We start from the raw sequence: 20,700 nt of genomic DNA on the forward strand, positions 1-20,700 counted from the left end.
CACAGCAGGTGATCAACACTTATTATGGAGCGTGCGACGGCAGGCGACGCACCGCAGAGCTGAGGCGTGACTCACACACGTGTCATGTGTATTTGAGCCCTGCCTGAGATAATGACGAGAGTGTAATGGCAGAGCAGAGCCAGGAGGCATTCAGAGAAACCCTCTCATACATTATCTTTAGGCTTTACGCTACAGCCAGTTGTTCTCATTCATGGATTTCTCCTGCATGTGTCCTCTATTACTGCTGTACAGATAGAGCTGCTGTGCACTACCAGATGTAATGTGTGGCATTTTTATTTATTTTTTATCTTTAAAAAAATATATATTTAAACATATAACATTAGCTCTGACATAAGCTGAAATGATAAGTTATTTAATTCTTGTAACTGATTAACTATTAAGTCATTTATCAAGTAAAATTCACAAACCTTCTCTTATTTCAGCTTTACGGTTGTGAGTATTTGCTGCTTTTCTGTTATGTAAATATAATTGTAAATTGAATACCTTTGACTTTTGGACCGATTAAAACGATAAATCAATTGATAAATATTGAAAATGATCCTACGGTATTGACAAGGAGACTTTGCAATCACTGTTGTGGTACAGTTTCTGAAAACTGATAAGACCACTGGTTTGCTCTCTTTAGCACTCGGGCTGGGACACTCCCTGGACATTTTCTACCAGGGGAAATTAAGAAGAAATGTCAACTATGAGGATGATGCTGTTGGCCTCTACCTACTGTGATACGGGTGGTATTGTTAGTTGTTTGTGTTCCTCCAAATAAAAACCAAATTTCTCAAAAACATCCAATTCTTTCCACCAGCTGCTGTCACAAGATTCCCGGAAAGCGTTAGCTCTATTTGCTGAGGAAGAACACCATCCTCTTCCTGGTTTGTGCCGTAAAGTAATCCATCAGATTTCCCTCCAAAGTCAACCTGGTGTCTCACAGTGTACAGGCTAATACAGACTGCCAGTCGGCTCACTTATGCTCTCAAGTGTAGTGACACTCATTTGTCTAAATTCAAGTGTGAATCTCTCCTTCATTACTGGAGGCCATTCTCATTTTCTCTAATGTTACACAGTGCAGCCAAACGACCGATTTTATCGTCTCTAATAGAATAATACATCTCTATTGCCACAGCGCACAGAAGCCCAGCAGTTTGATATTTCTGTGTAATCGGGTGGTTACGTGCTCGTGTGTAAGAGGGAGACAAACAGATAGTCCTTGTTCAAGTCCTGTTTTTGTTTTTCTTCTTCTTCTGAATGTTTTTTTGTAGAAAGTACACCTTACCTCCCTTGCATGCTAGTGTCATGGATCTATGTTGAACACTGCATGGTGTATCCAAACATGGCATTCATCCCAGTTCAAATCTGCTCATGTGCAGATGCTCATAGAGCAAGTTGAAATCGCTTCCAGCAAACGCAAACAGCATTGGTATCTTTTTCTGTCTCTGTCTGCTCGACTGCTGGCATACATTCATTCCGTAAAACAAATTAAATATACAGTACAGTATACTGGCCCTGATGGGTTGAATCATGAATATGAATAATAATATATAATAATTTTTTGCTCAGGAGTGTTTTTTTCACAAAAAAAATGGATGTCTTTCAATGCAGAGAGTGCATTTCTGACTCTGGCAAAAAGACTTCTTCTCGTATGAATTCAGAATGATGTTGATACTTTACCTCTTCGTGGACTGGAACATTCACATTTACTTGAAACTCCAGCAAAAAGAACCAGGATCCAAATAGAGTTCCCTACAGGATTTGTGTGGGTAATATTGTGATGCTGTGTTGAGCTCAGACAAATAGAAGTTTCAGTCGTGATGTGTGTATATGTGGTAGGTGGGCTGTGGATCGTGACCTGGGGGTGGGAGGGGGGGGGGGGGGGGGGTACAGTTGCCCCGGTAACCAGGAATTAGGAGGCTTATGTTTCGTGTGTGTGTTTGTCTAACTGCACTCACTTCCTCAGCACGGCGATCTCGTTCTCGATGCTGCTCTCCTTCCCCTTCAGAGCCTTCTTAGGGATGCACTTCACCGCAAACATCCGTCCGGTCAGCTTCTCCTGGGCCAAGACCACCTCGGAAAAAGCTCCTCTGTCAACACATACACAAAAAGTCACGTGAGTCACAAGCAGATCATTCACTGGATGATATAACCTGGCAGCCTGTTTCCATAAACAATTCGTACATATAGCTACGAAAAGAAATGCACTGTAATTCAGATCTACAAGAAATTCAACTGAAATAGAGAAACTCATCCTTAAATCTACACCCTTACATAGACCAGCGTGATAAAAACAAGCAGAAAATGTTTTTTTCCGAAGATATTCTAGTCGTATAAAGGCTATTTGAGGACAAAGACAAGTTCCTGGATTTCTTCCTGCCTGAAATCATTCCAGATGTTTCATGCAGTAAGAGGTTTAACTGTCATTCTTTTTTTTTTTTAAGCTCAATTTATTTTTTTTTTTTATCATTAAACATACAGAACGGAGAAACACAAATTGAACAAGAACAAAAACCCTCTCCCACCCCCCACCCTCTGCGGTCTCAAGGAAAACTGTCGTTCTTAAAGAAGTGCGTCAGTGATTTCGTATTGCACTTCCATACATTTGGAGCAGAAGAGACACATACAAAAAGAATCAAGCTCAAAGTATCAGAGCCCGAGATAACCTTACTTTTAGCCCCTAGTACGGGTCAAGCTCAGCACAGCGCAGTGCCCCTTTAAACCCTGGCATATGGCGGGTATTTCCTGTAGTTAGTTGATTATGTACTACCTCTTAGAGAACTGAGACTCACATGTCACATTGCTGTAGCCACATTAAACATAGCAAACAAAAGCGGGAAAAGTATATAATCATGAATAAAAAGCCAGTCAGTGTAGCTCCGAATGTGAATTCAGGTATGTTGCTGCCTTAAAGATCCCATTTACAAAAAGGTACAGGTTTCTGATAATCTTCATATGCAGAAAATTACACCGCAATGACAATGTGATCGGACCTGCCAAGTGTAACATTAGATCATTAGCAATCTTTTTGTTTATTCACTTGTAACGGCGGCTACGGTTGAAGATAATATCAAATCTTAGTCGCCTGCATCATCAAATTTGATGATCCTCAATAATAATCACCAATATTAGACAAAAAGTATTTCCGTTCTTGTATGTGTATGTGTGTGTGTGTGTGTGTGTGTGTGCACCAGGAAGACAAGCAGGGCGATGAATGAAGATGCGCCTATTGCGAGTTAATCTGCCTGAACCGTGTTGACTCCTGTAGTCGATCTGCCATCAGCTCTACTGATGTCGCATTAGGGTAAACATCCTTATCTCTTCTCTCTCCGTTTCGCTCCCCTTCTTCTGTCTCTTCCTGCACAACATTAAAACTACCTGCAGCTGACACAAATCCAGATTTATAACGTTTTAAGACCCGCTAAATGCACAATGATATTGAATTTAAGACCACAAGAAGGCTCTTTTGTAAAGCCCTTCATGGCCTGTCTGCTATCTATACTATACTTCTGACTTTTTAGTCCCATATGTGCTTGTACGTAGCTTAAAAACTCTCAGCCAGAGGTCTTTTTCTGTTTTGGAGGCCAGGCTTAGAACTAAGCGGGAAAGAAACAATATGGCACTAGAACGATCTGCCTGTGGAAATAATGCTGGCTGAGTCAGTATCATCTGTTAAATCTCATGGTAAAACACACTTTTATAGGAGAGAGCTTTTTGCATTAACAGATTTTTTTGTCCACTTTGGGACAGAGGAACAAACCGTTAACACAACATTTGAATGTTATTACCTTATAAAGTTGTTAAGGTGTATTAGCATGTTCTAGAAGGCGCAGACATCTTCAGTCGCCTCTCCGTCAACTCCGCAAACTGTATGCTGTATTGTCTATTTTACAAATATTACTTTGTAAAATAGACAATGGTGATGGCAAATATTACTTTGTAAAATAGACAATGGTGATGGCATGTGGCTATGACTCAACTTGCCAGTCTCCTGCCCACTTTGCCTAACTCCTGCCAACTATGCTAGCCAGGCCATCAAGGTTTTCAAATGTAGTCAGAGTATCACCGAGAAGCAAGACCATCAAGACATTAGCATTCATTTGAAGTGTTTCTGGACTCCACAAACTCCTGCGATAAACAGTTGGCTTTTTGCTAAATGCTCCACTACTGTATGTTCACCAGCTAGCTGCTAACTTTACTGTCTGCCATTGTGGGCCATAAAACCAATAACCAAACTATTATTCAGAATAATAGCAGTGTGTTTAAGAAAGTGAATAATGCTCAAAATCCTTAGAATAGGACACTGCACATTCAATTACAAATTAAAACATGACCAAAATTGATCAAGTTTGTGTTATACCTTTACAGAAAGTGAAGAAAAATGAATATTGGACTGTTAAACTCAAACATTTACTGTATAAACTGAAAAATGTCTTAAGGGTTTGCTTTACTTTGAATCACTGCACTAATATTTAGTTGCATAACCATTATTTCTGAGAACTGCTTCACATCTGTGTTGCATGGAGTCGACCAACTTCTGGCACCTGTGAACAGGTATTCCAGCCCAGGACCATTGAACTACATTCCACAATTCCTCTGCATTACTGGGTTTTGCCTCAGAAACAGCATTTTTGATGTCACCCCACACATTTTCTATGGGATTGAGGTCTGGGGATTGGGCTGGCCACTCCATAACATCAATCTTGTTCATCTGGAACCAAGACTTTGCTCGCTTACTGGTGTGTTTTGGGTCATTGTCTTGTTGAAAGACCCATTTCAAAGGCATTTCCTCTTCAGCATAAGGCAACATGACCTCTTCAAGTATTTTGATGTATTGAAACTGATCCATGATCCCTGGTATGCGATAAATAGGCCCAACACCACAGTATGAGAAACATCCCCATAACGTGATTTTTTGCACCACCATGCTTTACTGTCTTCACAGTGTACTGTGGTTTGAATTCAGTGCATGGGGGTCGCTGGACAAACTGTCTGCAGACCCTAGACCCAAAAAGAACAATTTTGCTCTCATCAGTCCACAGAATGTTGCGTCATTTCTCCAATGTGTCCTTTGGCAAATTTCAACCTATTCAGTACATGTCTTTTTTTCAGCAATAGGACTTTGCGGGGGCTTCTAGCTGATAGCTTTGCTTCACATAGCCTTCTTCTGATCGTAACAGTACTCACAGGTAACTTTAAGTCTGTTTTGATTTTCCTGGAGCTGATCATTGGTTGAGCCTTTGCCATTTTGGCTATTCTTCGATCCATTCGAATGGTAGTTGACTGTTTTTTCCCACGTCGTTCAGGCTTTGGATGCCATTTCAAGGCATTTGAAATCATTTTGGCTGAGCAGCCTATCATTTTCTGCACTTCTTTATATGTTTTCCCCTCTCCAATCAACTTTTTAATGAAAGCCCGCTGTTCCTCAGAGCAATGTCTGGAACGACCAATGTTGCTGAGTATTTCAGTGTGAAATGCACTATAACCAGCATGCACAACATTTGCTTCCTTCCTTCCTTAAATATGGGCCATAATTGACACCTGTTTCTTCACAGAATCAATCACCTCACTAATTGAACACAACACTGCTATTATTTTGAACATGCCCCTTTCAATTACAGATTCAATTACACAGAATGAACAGCATGCATGTCATGACTGTAAATTATTTGCCATGTAGAAATATCACTTCTACCAAAAAATGTATTTATGAGGTAAGTGATGTTGGACTGCTATTATATTGAACACAACTGTACCTGCAACGCTAATGGCATTACCATTAGCTTCAGATGTACTGTGTATGTGTTTAGTACTAATTAGCAAATGTTAGCATGCTATCAAGCCAAAGCATAGCTGACAGCATGTCAGCATTGTCATTGTGACGTAGCATTTAGCTCAAAGTGCAGATGTGCAGCCTCACATAGCTGCTAGCATGACTGTAGACTCTTCGTAATCTGCTGCCTTTGTTGAAGCATTTTGTATCCTCGTTTTTAAAAAGTGCTTTACACATAAAGATTGTTCTTAGAATTATTACAAAAAAGAAAGAAGGGGTGCCCTGGTAACTCACCTGGTTGGGCGTGCGCCCCATGTACCAAGGCTCAGTCCTTACCGCAGCGGCCCAGGTTCGATTCCAACCCGTGGCCCTTTTCTGCATGTCGTCCCCCCTCTCTCTCTCTCTTTAAATAAGAAGGAAAAGTTTGGGCGCCTGGATAGTTCACCTGGTAGAGCGTGAGCCCCACGTACAAAGCCTCAGTCCTTCAATCAATCAATCAATCAAACTTTATTTATAGAGCACTTTAAAACAACCAAAGATGACCAAAGTGCTGTACAGAAGAATAAAGACATAAAGTACATAAATCACACATGCATAACGTCCTTGTCGCAGCGGCCACAGGTTCAACTTCGACCTGCTGCCCTTTGCTGCGTATCATTCCCTTTCCCTCACCCCTTTCACATCTTCAGCTGCCCTGCATAATACCGTCTAAATTCCCCAAAATATAATCTTTCAGGAAAGCAGTCAGGTTTGTAGTGATGAATCTGGAACAGCACTACACCAATGGAAGCAGAGAAAGAAAGTGTCAATGGAGAGTCCAACTGTGCTTTGAGATTGCTCAACCCACCCAGATCTGTTGACTACACATTTCATTCTAATATCCGTCAGGGCCCTATATTTACATCAGTCAAGACTCAATTCATGAATTACCTTCCTTCCCTCCATCCGACATGCCTGCCTGCTTGAAATATGAGTCTCGCATCAGGTTGCCTTTTTATATAGCGTCGACCACTGCACTTCATCAAACCTTTCTCCTCCTCCATGCTGAGGTTTTGATTCCTTCATTGTTACATTTGTGTGTATTTCGGTGTGTATATTTGTGCTGTAAGTGTGTTTAACCTCCTCATTCGAGCGGAAAGAGTCTGCTGTGAATGAGCTCTCTATCACAGCGATATGTGCTGCTGTGCAGAAAGCCCAGGAGCTCTTTAGAGCAAAGCACATTTGACAAGCCGCCCATCTGCCACCAGGGCGACTGGCAATAAGAACACCAGCGTGCCATCACAGCGTTAAACGCTTTGTTGCCGCCGTCCCTGAAGCGCTTGCTCCAGGTGTTTTTCTCACGCCTCTCAGCGAGAATCTCGCTCTCTTCTCACCTTCACTGTCTCCTCTTCTCCCTTGCTCTGTCACCCTCTCTTTGTTTGTCACCTCACGCTCCGCACATCTTTTACAGCGACAAAGTGATCATACTGCCGGTTGCCCCTGGTGATCAAGGTGGACTGTCAGGCGACCAATCAGATCTCTTCAATTGCCTCACACACACACTAAAGACACCTGCTTGCACTGATAATGGCTGTTGTGGATTTAAGTATGCTCACTACTAGGGGTGGGAAAATAAATTGATTCACGTATGTATCGTGATTGTTTTTGCGACGATTTTTTAAATCGATTCTTTTCCCCAGAATCGATATTTTTTTAATAATTCACCTTAAACTTTTCTGTTCATACGGAACCGCCCGCGGCGACTACATCGTATCCGTTTTCAGCAAAACAGAGCGAAAGCAGAAGTGTTATGTACTTCTTTAAAGGTCCAGTGTGTAACGTGTTCAGTTGTTCATTATCAAAATCTGTGTTACCCGTTCACAAACTTGTCCTTTTTCATGAATATTTACCACCACCATCAATTCCAAGTATTCCTTTTGGCTTGAAATTTCACATTTGCATTCGCATGAACTGGGGTAGATGCTCCATATTCATGCACCATCTTGAAATACGTTAGCTGGTAAGGGACATACAGGACATACTGCTCTGCCTTTCGCATTTTCGCTGTCACATGATAAACAGGTGCTGCTAATGCTGCTAATGGGTATCGTAGCTTCCCGGCCCCGGCAAGTTTAAAGAAGGAAACATGGAGGACCACACGTATTCAAAATCCAAATTTCAGGAACAGGAGTCCTCTTCTTCGCCCAGAAAAAGAAAAAGGATATTGAAAAGAGCAAGAGACCGGCTTTTTGAAGCGTGAAGACTACCGTAGCTGTAATACGTACTTTGAACTGCGTGGTGCAAGAGAGTTGATTGCGATATGTGATCTCAACGCTAGATGGGAGAAATTCCTACACATTGGACCTTTAAAAATGAAATAAATGCCAGAATGTCTCTAGAAGTGTATTGTTCAACTTTTGTTTTTTGTTAAGGAAGGAAAAGAAAATCGCAATTCTATCGAATCACAACACTTCTAGAATTGCAGTACATGAAAATCGCAATACAAATCGAATCAGCACCCATATATCGTGAAAGAATGGAATTAGGACAAAAGCATATCGCTCCAGCCCTACTCACTACCTCTCAATCTCTCTCCCAACACAAACTCTGGGCCTGTGTATGTGTGTGTGTGTGTGTGTGTGTGTGTGTGTGTGTGTGTGTGTGTGTGTGTGTGTGTGTTTATATGCGGGGTGTCTTCTACCCAACCGACAGTACACGAATACAGCCTTAATCTGCACTGAACTCCATTCCCCCTAATTCCAATAATACCACAATTACAACGGATAGAGAACAAACTGAAAATTCCTGTTTCCTCAGTCACTGTAAAATGATAACATGGCCACATTAGTGTAATTACTGTAAGCAAACATTCCCATCACATCCCCATTGCACTGGTTAGCTTTAACCCCATCTCATCACACCAGTGGCATTGGTAATAATGACACACGGTGACGCTTAAATTTTCACTGCTGCAGTGCTTATTAATCATCACACGTGGGCTGATGGCAGCTGCAGTTGTCTTTGTGTTGCGAGTTTGCCAGTAAATCCAGGATTTAAAGAAAAATACAGTATATTCCTAATAAATAATGGGTGCAAAAAAAATATCTGTGATAATACATTATGCATCAGGGGAACAACTGTTAAAACCCACTATTGTCCATGTCTTTATAATAGCGTTGGATCAAATCAATCATTTGCAATGTTAAAAAGGGCGCATCTGCACTTTACCTCAACTCAGCTCATTGTTTTGGCTTTGCGGCTCACAACTTTATGACTTTGGTTCAGTCTCCAAGGGAGAGTAAGGACAGATCAAACCATTCTCTATGGTTGAGAATTGTTTTTTTTCTACCTCAAAGACAGTGTACTTCTAAGAGGGATTGTTGTTCTACAAAATGTTAGCACAAAATTGAACAAATGTGACAGAATAAGATCAGAAACTTTGAATGAATGTGTTCTTACAAACAAACTTTTTCAATTTTAAAATCACAGATAGACGACCCCAAATCAACCCTACTGTGGCTCTCATGGCGACTAGATCTCAACCAAATACAGCTTCAGCGCTCTCCACCACCATTATCAAAACACTGAATGAAGAAATAGGCATCCCTCCAGGAGAATTCCAGAGCTCAACATGTTTAAAAGACACTTTATGTTGTTTTTTTCCTTTAAGTTGTCACCCGGTGGACGAGCCCCTCATAAACTGCTGCGCTGATTGGAACCTATCCTGCTTTCAGAGCCATAATCACAACAGGTAACGCTAAAAACAATGTTGATGCAAAAACGATCAACACTGATTTGACCGTCAACAACATGTGGATGGGCTTTAATCTCCAGTTAGCAATTATGATAATGCTACCGGGAGCAACAATAATTGATTCCTACATTAGTAAAGAAAGGATTTGTACATCATTTGCATTTACACGCACACTGTCTGTTCATTCATGCTGTATACTGTGTCTGAATGGTGGGAAGAAGTGAAAGAAAAGTGAGGCTAAACTGTACTGAAATGAGGAAAAAGGTCAGGAGAGAGAGGAGGAGAGATTGTGTGTGTGCGTAAGTGTGTGTGTGTGTGTGTTACAAATGTAAATGTAGGCAGAATGGACCAAATAAATACGCTACTCACAGGTTCTGCATGCAACACAGACACACACGCACGGACGCACACGCACTAAAGGACCTGTTCATTTGTTTGGAGAATGGGGTCTTGCATAACATCTGGCAGCTGAGTTTACAAACTGGGCTATGTGTGTGTGTGTGTGTGTGTGTGTGTGTGTGTGTGTGTGTGTGTGTGTGCGTGTGCGTGTGTGTGTGTGTGTGAGCGTGTCGGGGGTTGACTGGCTAGCAGTCCTCGCTTGCAGTTACCTGCGGCAACAGTGATTGCATTTCCTCCTGTATGAACCTGTGTAATTGTGTCAGTCGAGCTCCACTGCCTCTGTCAGTGCGCTGCGCAGGAAGAGTATTGGCAGCAAAGGTGTGTGCATGTGTGTGTTTCTCCATTAAGTGCATATCCAACAGGGAAACAGTCTGTCACACACACACACACACACACACACACACACACACACGCAATAAGACAGGGATAGGAAAGAAGAGAATAGAATAGGCTGACAAGGTGACGGTGACACACTTAACAAGGAGACTGACATCAGCTATCAGTGTTTCTGAATGTCAAGCTAAAAATATACGGATTATAAAAAGTTGTTCAGTCATCAGATTCCTCTGTGATCATACACAGCAGTGTTTACTCGAATGAGATTCGTCAAGTCTTGCCTACTCGACTGATTAGTAGAATTAGACTGGCAGTAGAATTAGGCTCCTTCGATTGAAGCATTGAATATTGGACTATTCAGGGTCACCTAGTGTTTACCATTAGGTTTTGGTGTCAAAGAGCAAGAGCCTCTTTCTGAGGGCCACCGTGAAACAATTTATACACAGAGAAATCCATTATAGAAGAGGCTAAGAGGTCATAGTAGGAAAACAGACCAGAATGCAATGCAACAGCAAGATGAGTGGGGATGTGATTAAAACAAAGACTTTACCACCAACTGTAGTGGTACCAACTTTGCTTCAACAACAAGAACACATGTTCCGCCCCCTGGTTAGTGGTGCAGGGTGGTGCGGCGGGGGGGGGTCAATGAAACGGCTCATTTGTGTGACGTCCCGTTGTGTTCTTAAACCCCCCCAACAAAGCACAAGTAGACTTTATATTTCACAAGTTCTGTTTTCCGTCCGATCGTTTATAGATTTCGACGTTTCCGACCGCACTTGAAGGCAGCTTATTTCACTGGGGGAGAGAGAGAGAGAGAGAGAAAAGAGACGAGCGAGACATAGCGAGTGATTAGTGTTGCATTCAGCTATTACACAAACTCCCAGGCACTTAAGTGCTTGTGATTAGTTTTTTTTTTACCCTCGTAGTGTTTTGAAGTGATAAATTGAGAACAGAATTTGGTGTGGTGAAAGCACCCCTTTCAATGTTTGGCGTAATGCCACGTCACTGCAACGCACGACATTGGCCAATCAAATGCAAGCAAGTGCATATTGTGTGAGAGTGCATTTATATGGCACCTTTCTACCATACCGGACATAGCCCTTAACAATTTGCCTTTCATTCACACACACAATCATACACCAATGGCGGCAGAGTCGCCATGCAGGGCGATGGGGTACAACTTGCGGTTCGTTGTCGGGGATCCAACAGCCAACCTTGGCATTAAAAGACTGTCAGTTTGTAAAAATCCTGCATGTAGTATTATATACCAATGTGCAGTGCATTGCCCTCTCATAAAGCTGATTTATTCAAAAGGTTATTAAAACAATTTAAAGAGAAAATCAAATATCTAGTTGATAAATAAAATAACCTAATGATCGGGTGAAAATGGCTCAAGCTTATGTCTAATTGGCATGATTTCACACCTGTATTAACAAACCTACATAAAAAGGGTCATTAAACAAGAGTCAATGATGTAGACACGTATCCTAGACAACACCAGAAAGTCCATCAACGCCTTTCTGCTCAGGTACAGTGGGCGTGACATAAATTGAGGCTGTGAAATGGCATTAATGGCGCACAGCAATTGTAGCAATTCATTAAGTGCAAAATGTTAACACGTCTATCACGAGATCAGGCTGAAGGTTGGTTTGGTCAGCAATCGTACTACTACTAGCCTTCTGGGCTACTACTGCTTGGAGTGAAGCTGAATGTTTCACCCATTTAACCATCAACGTTATTTTTAGCTTATCATTTGAACTGATCATGCATTACTTTTAGCTACCTGTTTAAACGTCTGTGCTCGCTTGCTGACTAGTTTTCACACACTCTTACATAACTGCAACATGTAGTATTCAGGTATTACAGTTGATTTAATGTTAATACGTGGATATATATATATATATATATATATATATATATATATTTTTTTTTTTTTTTTTTAATTAAATCATAATTTTGTATTTTTCACTGCTATTTTAGGATCTTTCCAAGTACACCTGGTTGGGAGTCACTTAAGTACAGCTTTGAAAAAACATTGATTTAGCCAATGAGAATGGGAGCTAAATGACATATATTGTTACAAAAAAGGCAGCTGGGAAAGAACAGGTTAGCTCTCTGGATGCATATGGCTTACACTCACGCACGCAGCGAGGGATAAGGTCAGCTCTGTAGGTCTGCTCCAGCCCGATCAATAATTAGTAGTTAAATCAAAGCAGAAGTGGTTGCCTCTGAGTAGACTCACACACCCACACATAAGACACACATCCAGCGAGCTGAAGGCCTGATAATGACAGAGCGTGGACAAGGACAAGGACAATTGTACAGCGCCAAGCTTCCGTCATCGCTGAGCAGACCACGTACACGCTCATTAACACACACGTGCGCCGTTATCTTCATGTGCTTTGAATACAAAGTAATCTGCTTGAATCGCGTGTCATTGCCTTGATGCCAATGAAAAGATAGGCCAGTTCCTGACAGACACACACACACGCACGCACGCACACACACACATAGTTGATAGGCTGTAAATGAGAAAAAGATACAAGGAATCAGAGAGAAAATGGACAGACAGGAAGAAAGAATAACAGTGAAGTGATTACTGTAAAGGGTTTGTGTGCAGCAGATAAGGAGGAGAGAGAGCGACCCTGACAGGTTTGGTGAACAAAAGACCTGACTCGTTCTCGCTTCAGTTTTGGGCACAAGACATTTGGCTCTCAGACAGAAACATTTCATCATTTTTACTGAAGCATCTTCCACTACCCAGCAGGCTGAGTGGTTTTCTGGCGCACTGGGAGTCCCAACGCATGACCTCATGTTGCATTTATTGTACAGAATTGGGTTCGTTTAGGCTCAAATTGCCCAATTGCAAGGCAGCCAGGGCTATCAGTTTTAACAATTAAGTTTTAGTAACACATCATCCTTCACCCCCTTAATCCATTGCATTTTGAAGTCCTTCCTTGTATCCAAGACTCACAATTTCTTGGAACTGACATTTTCAGGAGTCTCAGTGTTGCATTTCGGTGCCACCACAGTTCACATCTGCAGAGTTCAGAGAACGCAGCCTGTTATTACACACTGAGCAGTGTGTGGAGGGAAGTCTCTTTACACAGCAGCGGGTAGGTGAACTTGGTGGCGACACGACGATAGGAATACATTGAAGCCAGGTTGCCATAGCAACATTAACAAAACATAGCACAGCCCACTACTATAACACAGTCTAAACATAAATGTGAATGAAGTGATGCAAAAGAAACTGAATATTTTCAACTCTTTTCATTCATCTTGGGTTTAAATATTGAACACAGCATTCCAGGGTGAGAGAAAAATGTGCTCTGGTTTATTGGCATTTCTTTAAACCAATCACAATTGTCATGGGGCATGCAAAATAGCCTTGTGAAAGAACTTGTTTTGGGTGGAACATGTGTACGTTTGAAATTTGTTTTAGTCGTGCAACAGCAAACTCAGATTGGACAGATAGTCTAGCTAGCTGTCTGGATTTACCCTGCAGAGATCTGAGGAGCAGTTAACTATAGTCCTCAGAAATCCACCGGAGGTTAGAACGCCAACACAAAGAAAGAGGAAGGTGACGGACATCTGGCCGAAAACGAGGGACATGCGGCGGATTTTCCGACTGCACCGGAGCAATCCCCTGAATGAATTGTCGTCGATATAGACTAATGGCCATTTGTCTACCTGGAATTTTTTTGTGTTAGCCCAACGTCTCGATGATTCGGTCTGTGATTCGGTTGGTGAAATGAGGTAGCTTAAAGGAGAACTCCGGGCAATTTTTACGTTAATCCTGATCTCTATAAATATGTGAGTACTGTCGATAGCAAAAAAAACGAGCCAAATCGGTGCTAGCTAACTGGAGCTGCTGCAGTAGTGGTTATGATCATATCAGTGACTATGTAACTACATGGAAACGGGACAAATGATGCCTGGTTCTTGTAAAGTGACAGCGTTACAGAAGGCTAGCTGTAGTTTTGCGCTGAAGTCCCATGGGATTTCAGTTGTAGCAGGAAAAGGTAAACAGCAGTGTGCAGATCGGAGCGTGGTGTGAGAAGAGTGAAGAGCGGAGGTGTTCACAAGGGAAGAAGCTTGGAGTAACCTATGGAGCTAGAGCTAGCCTTCAGTAACGCTATTACTGTACAAGAACCAGGCATCATTTGTCCCGTTTCCATGTAGTTACATAGTCACTGATATGATCATAACCACTACAGTGCTCAATTACATATTTTTGAGGGGGAAATAAACTTTTTTTCGCCGCAAAAATTTCGCCGCGAAAGCATGAACTGTCCTCTGGAGGACATCCACCAGACCAGCGGGCGCCCGTGGATTGTTGTCGGCCGCGGCAGGTGAGGAAGGCGGGGAGGAATTAGAAGGATGCCGGTCGGCCCTGCTAGCCTGGCTAACTAACACACAGTTCGCCACTGCAGAGACTACTATTCACCAACGCCAGATGGATCGCACACAAAATGGATATATATGCTACAAATACACAGGGAACTGCTGCTTGATGATTATTACCGAAGCCTGGCTGAACACACTCACTCATCCCAGACGGCAGCTGGCAGCTAACAGGGTAGGTGAATTTAAAGTTGAAAACGCATCTTGTTGTCGTGTAAGGGCCCTGTTCATGTTGTACAGACATTTTAATTGCATTTTGTGTCTGTTAAGAGGCACAAAGGCACCCTTTATGATATGCCCCCAAAACTGCCGTTTTAGCTAACGGGAGCTCTCGGCATTAGCTGCAGCAGCTCCAGTTAGCTAGCACCGATTCGGCTCGTTTTTTTTTTTGCTATCGACAGTAATCACATACTTATAGCGATCAGGATTAACGTAAAAATTGCCCGGAGTTCTCCTTTAACTGGTCAGTCCCTCCAGAAAAACGCGATTATGCGATCGCATAATTCAATGCATAATCAGCCAGCCACTCCAGTCTGCATATTTATGCGGGGGCCGCATTTTTTTCAAATACGCCGCACTTTCGCCGCATAAATTGCCGATTTCCACGCAAAATATGCGGGGCTTGCATGATTTCATAATACCCGCATTTTCGTTGCAAAAAAGTCACATATATCTTAGCAGAAAGTTGAAAAATGTTGCGTTTACTTCACACAAGAGCAGCCATTTTCCCCTGTTGCCATGGGAACGTTATGAAGTGATGTAATTACATGACGTGAACATCATCGAAAAGCTGCAAACCTCGCGATGAAGCCATGATGAAACCGCAGTTTTTGCAAGTTCCCGAAATTTCATCGCATACAACTGCATAAATATCCCGCATATTCCATCGCATTTTTTAAGAAAACGTGCCGTATAATCAAGGATTTTTGCCCGCAACAATCACAAAAAAACTCAGCATTTTTCTGGAGGGACAGACTGGTCAGTTTTTCACGTTTATTTAATTAGATGACAATTCAAATGAGGCCAAGAGATCAGCCAACAACACTGGGAAAGAAATGTGGGAAAGAGAGCTTCCATGTGTGTCTTCCTTCCCCTTTTTTTGTGACTGTGTGTTTGTGTGTGTGTGTGCGCGCGCGCGCGCGCTATATGCTTTAGTTGCAGAGTGCGTAGGCTTAAATAGCACTGTTGCCACGGCAGCAATTAAGTGCCAATTATAGTCTGTATTCTCACTGTGGCTCCGACAGGAGTAGATGAAGATGAGAGAGAGATTATGCCTGTACAGCCTTCTATACAATTAGGACAAAAAAATGCAGAAAACAGACATGTCAAGCAAAATTTGGTCTAAAGGCTCCGAACACTGTAATCCAATCCATTGTCCATATGGGTGTGAAGAATGGGCTCCACTCCACCGGTAATACCACAACAGATGGAACATGCATGCAGAGCTCTGTAGGACAAAATTAAACATTAACAGAAAAACATGAACCGATTCATGCACGGCAAGACTGCTTACAGGTTACAGGTCGCAATCGAATGATATAATAAACAGTCAAAAGAGATGAATCAATGCACTGGCTTTATGAGATCTCAGGTGTGTGTGTGTGTGTGTGTGGAGATACAGAACACGATTCAAATCCGTAATTCAGAGGAACCCAAAATAGAGATTCAACAAAAAACAGATGCTTATCTGGACACGGGATTTCTCGCAAAATAGAGGCTTAGACAAAACAAACTGTTATCTGGACCTGAACTGTGAGGTATCAGATTAACGGGTGCCATTCTTTTGAAGAAAAGGTGCAAATGCTGGGGTCGGTACAACACCGAAACAACATTTTAACCAGAGTATCCAGCCATGCTCTGTGAGGCTCTACTTAGGCAGAGAAACACAAGTAAGACTGAGGCTGATGGGAATGGCCTTAAAGCTATCGTGCATAGTTTCTGTCTCCCCCATGAGGAATTCTAAGTAATGACAACAAAACTGTCGGCACATCCACATGATACAAGCCTACGTGATCGCGCACGCACCCCCACCCCTCCTCCACGCAGTTGCTAGTAGCCAAGGAGGACACGGAGGATAAAAAAAACATGGACTCTTCAGAAGAGGTCATTATCTTCACTCGAGTTTCTGCGCGGGAAAGTCACCGGACGACACAATCTTCTGAACATAGCCATACTGAGAAATACAGAGAGAGTTTTGTGTTGTGTGGAGCTGATAGTCTTAATCAGCTTTGTAGCAACTCATTTGGCAATGGCTTGAATGTAACGGACGTTCATTAATATCAAAAAGTTACACACTTAAGCTTTAAGGGACCACTGTGTTTAAAGATGATGTATAAGGCAGCAGGCAACATGCAGTGTATATTTCTTTCAACTGTAAGGACTGTTAATGTTTAATTATTAGAGTGTTTATTATACCTTTTTTGGCAGCATCAGTATTTTTTCGTTCCCCCAATGTTCAGTATTTGTTATTTGAAAATGTTTATTATGTATTATAAATTATGCTTTATTTTCTAGTTTTAGCTAATTATTCTTAGACATCTTGGCAGAATTGTTTTTCTAAAGTAAAGTACATGCTACAAAGTCTGATCAACTGGACTCCCATGAGACAAGAGAAACCGAATTCAGGAGTGGCATAAGAGGTGTGTGTGTGTGTGTGTGTGTGTGTGTGTGTGTGTGTGTGTGTGTGTGTGTGTGTGTGTGTGTGTGTGTGTGTGTTATTAAGTGGAAAATGGGAGTGACTACACAGGAAAGAAAGAAAGGTGATGCTTCCTGTCTGCTTTGTGTGTTCACATCACACAGACATGAGCACACAGGCACACACACCAATACAGCCTCTGAGGTATGGATTTGCCATGGCAACAGCCCTGGTCACTACTGTGTCAGGAGACTTCCCTTGTGTTTACATGCGAGGAGTTTATCATGAGCGCAGCGGATGTTTTTAAGAGGAAAAAAAGAGGAAAATGAAAGGGAAAAACATAAAGGCACATGATGACAACCAACCTGCCGGCAACACCACTCAATGGATCAAATGTGTAACAGGAGTGTGCAAAAAAAAAAAATCGATTCACATTCGAACCACGATTCAAGCTCTACCGATTCAAAATCAATTCATACAATTCCAAAAATCGATTAATATTTGGGAAAAGTAACTACATTTACATACTGTGAATCGTTTTTTTTTTTTTTTTTTTATCAAGAATCGTTTTTGAATCGAATCTTGAGCCTGAAAATCGATATCGAATCGTGACATTTTCTGAATCGTGCATCCCTAATGTGTAATGTGAAAGGAGTGTCTTGCAATTGCGAATCTACAGATAATATGACCCAACCATGCATTTCCCCTCAGCTCTCCCGAGCATTTTAACACATTTGAACTACGCCTGCACGATTAATTGTTATAAAATCGCGATCTCGATTCACCCTGTTCACGATTTAATTTTTAAATAACTTTGATTTTTGTTTTGATTAAAAAAAAATTCTCTTGATTCTCATTTAATTTTACGAGCCGACTGCATCACAAACGCTACTACTTTCTTCTGTGAGTTTTAAACATAGACTGTATAAAATAGGTTGCAATGCTCTCCCTTCTCTTCATTGAAGCCTCTATGTTTACAGGCTTGTGGTGATGCGCAATGTGCTATAGGTGCCAACAAAAATCTATGTTTGGTACTGCCAATTTGTTTTGTTTTGTCATGGTTCATGTGTGCAATAAACATTACACTTTGTGAGAAAAACATCGTAGCAGAAAATCGTGATATCAATTCTAAGCTAAAAAATCGTGATTCATATTTTTCCCCGAATCGTGCAGGCCTAATTTGAACGTATTGTTTTGGTTTTCCGTTCCGACATTTTGACTTTTTTGGTTCACCCCTCTCATCAACTTTGTTTCCAGACCAGATTGCAGGCAGCTGTTTTCAGACAAAAAGCTGTGACAAACCCTCTGTATGCTAGTTGCCCAGAACGGCAGACACATAAACTTAGCGACTAGCTGGTCAACAAAGAGCAGTTAAGAGCAGCTAAAGAGACAAATATTGCTCTCAGGAGTTGGTGGAGACCAAAACAAAGCTAAAAGGAGAGTGAACATTGGAGTGACTGGTCGTCAGCTGGTCAGAAACTCTAAACCAATGCTAATGATGTGGTACTTCTTCTCAAATAGGCAACTCTTTGCTCCTTATATACATGTGAAATTTAATAATGGCCTAAATCAACAGCAAAACACTGCTTTAATAAACTGCCACAGCGAGAAAGCTGTTTTGATGACGGAGCAGTAGGTGATTCAGCAGTTTGTCTCCTGTGACCTTGGAGATTCCCCTAACCACAACACACACACGCACACACACACACACACACACACACAGGATGGCCCGCAATAGCATCCAATGTGGCAAATAGGTACAAGGCTGACTGCAGTGACAGCAACATGAACACTGCCAGCACAGCACCACAGACTCCCAGTCAGTATAACAAGAAACCATGATGCTTAGTGAGAGAGGCATACAGAGGGACACAAAGAGAGAGAGAGAGAGAGGGGGGGGGGGGGCAGTAAAAGAATTGAAACAGGAGATGGGGCAGACAGAGAGAAACATTTCCTTAGTCTTCTTTTTTTTTTTAAAAGGCTAGAGATAAAAACACATGACCTGACAGGTTGAAGGTCCTCGGCTCTAATAACTGGTGTGGAAGTAGTGGTGAGGATTGTAAAAAAGGATTTGTTAGGAGATGAGAAGGAAGACACTTTCATGGCATCTGGCCTGAGTGGAAATGTCACATGTGTAGAGCTAGTTAGTGTAAGTCAGCTAATTTTCGAGAAGTATGGGGGTTTTACTATTTATAATTCAGTATACACATTACAGTCACAAATCCAACATTTTGGATTGTAGGCTTGTTTTTTTAAATGGTTGTCTTGCAAGGCCATATTTACCTATAGTATAAGTTAACACATATTTACTGTATTGTAACATAAAATACAACTTTTATTTGTGCCTTGGTAATAACCCAAATCCAGCCAGGCCTTAAGAAGCCAAGTCCAAAGACAACTTGTGAAAATCTATTTATATTTTGACAGCCCTGTGATTGCCTGGAGAGCTGTGCAGGGTTTACCCCACTTCTCGGCCAATGTCAGCTCGGATCGGCTAAAGCCCCCCCGCGACCCTGAATAGGATAAGTGGTTACAGATAATGGATGGATGGATGGATGGATGGATTTATACTTTGCCACAGAAGAGGGGAAAACAACTGCATTGCCACGCTTTAGTACCTATTGTGTCAGAGGCGATATTATCTACATGTATCTCACGCTGAGTAAACATCACTGTTTGCCTGATATGCAGCCCTTTCATTAAGTTTCCAATCCTGTTATCCCCCCAGGGGGGGCCAACATATGGTCTTCCTCTTACTTTTCTGTTGGCTGTGAAGCGGAGGTGACTCGTGCGTAGGGCTGCACAATATATCATGTCAGCGCAATATTAACTGGGGCAATAAACATCGCGAAAAGCTGCGACATATCGCGAAAGACACTCAAGAGCTTTTTTATCAATAGAACAAAAAAACTACACTTTAAAATATAACTGTCATTCTTTTTTAGTTGTGCCTTATTTATTCAATTCAATGTTCAATTTGTTCAATAAAAGAATGTTGGAAAGGATTTCCTTTCATTTGTTTTAAATTCCACAAGCAATTTGATGTATTTTAGCAGAACACTGGAAGCAGCAGAACTGAGTACACTTTAATATCTGTTTATTTATCGCAAGTAATACTGTTATTCCAATATTCAACTACATTATCGCATATCGCACATTTCCCTCATATCGTGCAGCCCTACTCGTGCGTTAGCTGACTGGCATCAGCTCGGTCTCATTATAATAAAAAAAGAATTACAATAGGATTTCACCTTACATAACCTTCGCAGACAATTAAACGAGAACATGAATGAGTGTTACTGAAGGGCTCTACAGCTTCCCCTCAACGAGCTGTTGAGATGTAGCTCTTTGTCTCCAGTCTGGCTGTTGGAACTGGAACACATGGAAATAAGTCCCTAACAAGCAAATCCT

General features: G+C 41.7%; 1 protein-coding gene across 3 annotated transcripts in view; it reads right to left on the bottom strand.

Annotated features, from left to right (window-relative positions):
• Nucleotides 1-20,700, bottom strand: part of camk1da (calcium/calmodulin-dependent protein kinase 1Da) — an 86,236-nt gene that overhangs the window by 45,987 nt on the left and 19,549 nt on the right. For all 3 annotated transcript variants that reach the window (XR_004895977.1, XR_004106081.2, XM_031306097.2), the window contains exon 2: nt 1,965-2,096. Coding sequence is in view for 1 of the 3 variants with exons in the window: in XM_031306097.2 (XP_031161957.1) it covers nt 1,965-2,096 (132 nt within the window). In the remaining 2 variants the exon portion in view is untranslated. The remainder of the gene's footprint in view (nt 1-1,964; nt 2,097-20,700) is intronic.

This window comes from Sander lucioperca, chromosome 20 (genome assembly GCF_008315115.2).
Source record: "Sander lucioperca isolate FBNREF2018 chromosome 20, SLUC_FBN_1.2, whole genome shotgun sequence".
Taxonomy (NCBI): domain Eukaryota; kingdom Metazoa; phylum Chordata; class Actinopteri; order Perciformes; family Percidae; genus Sander; species Sander lucioperca.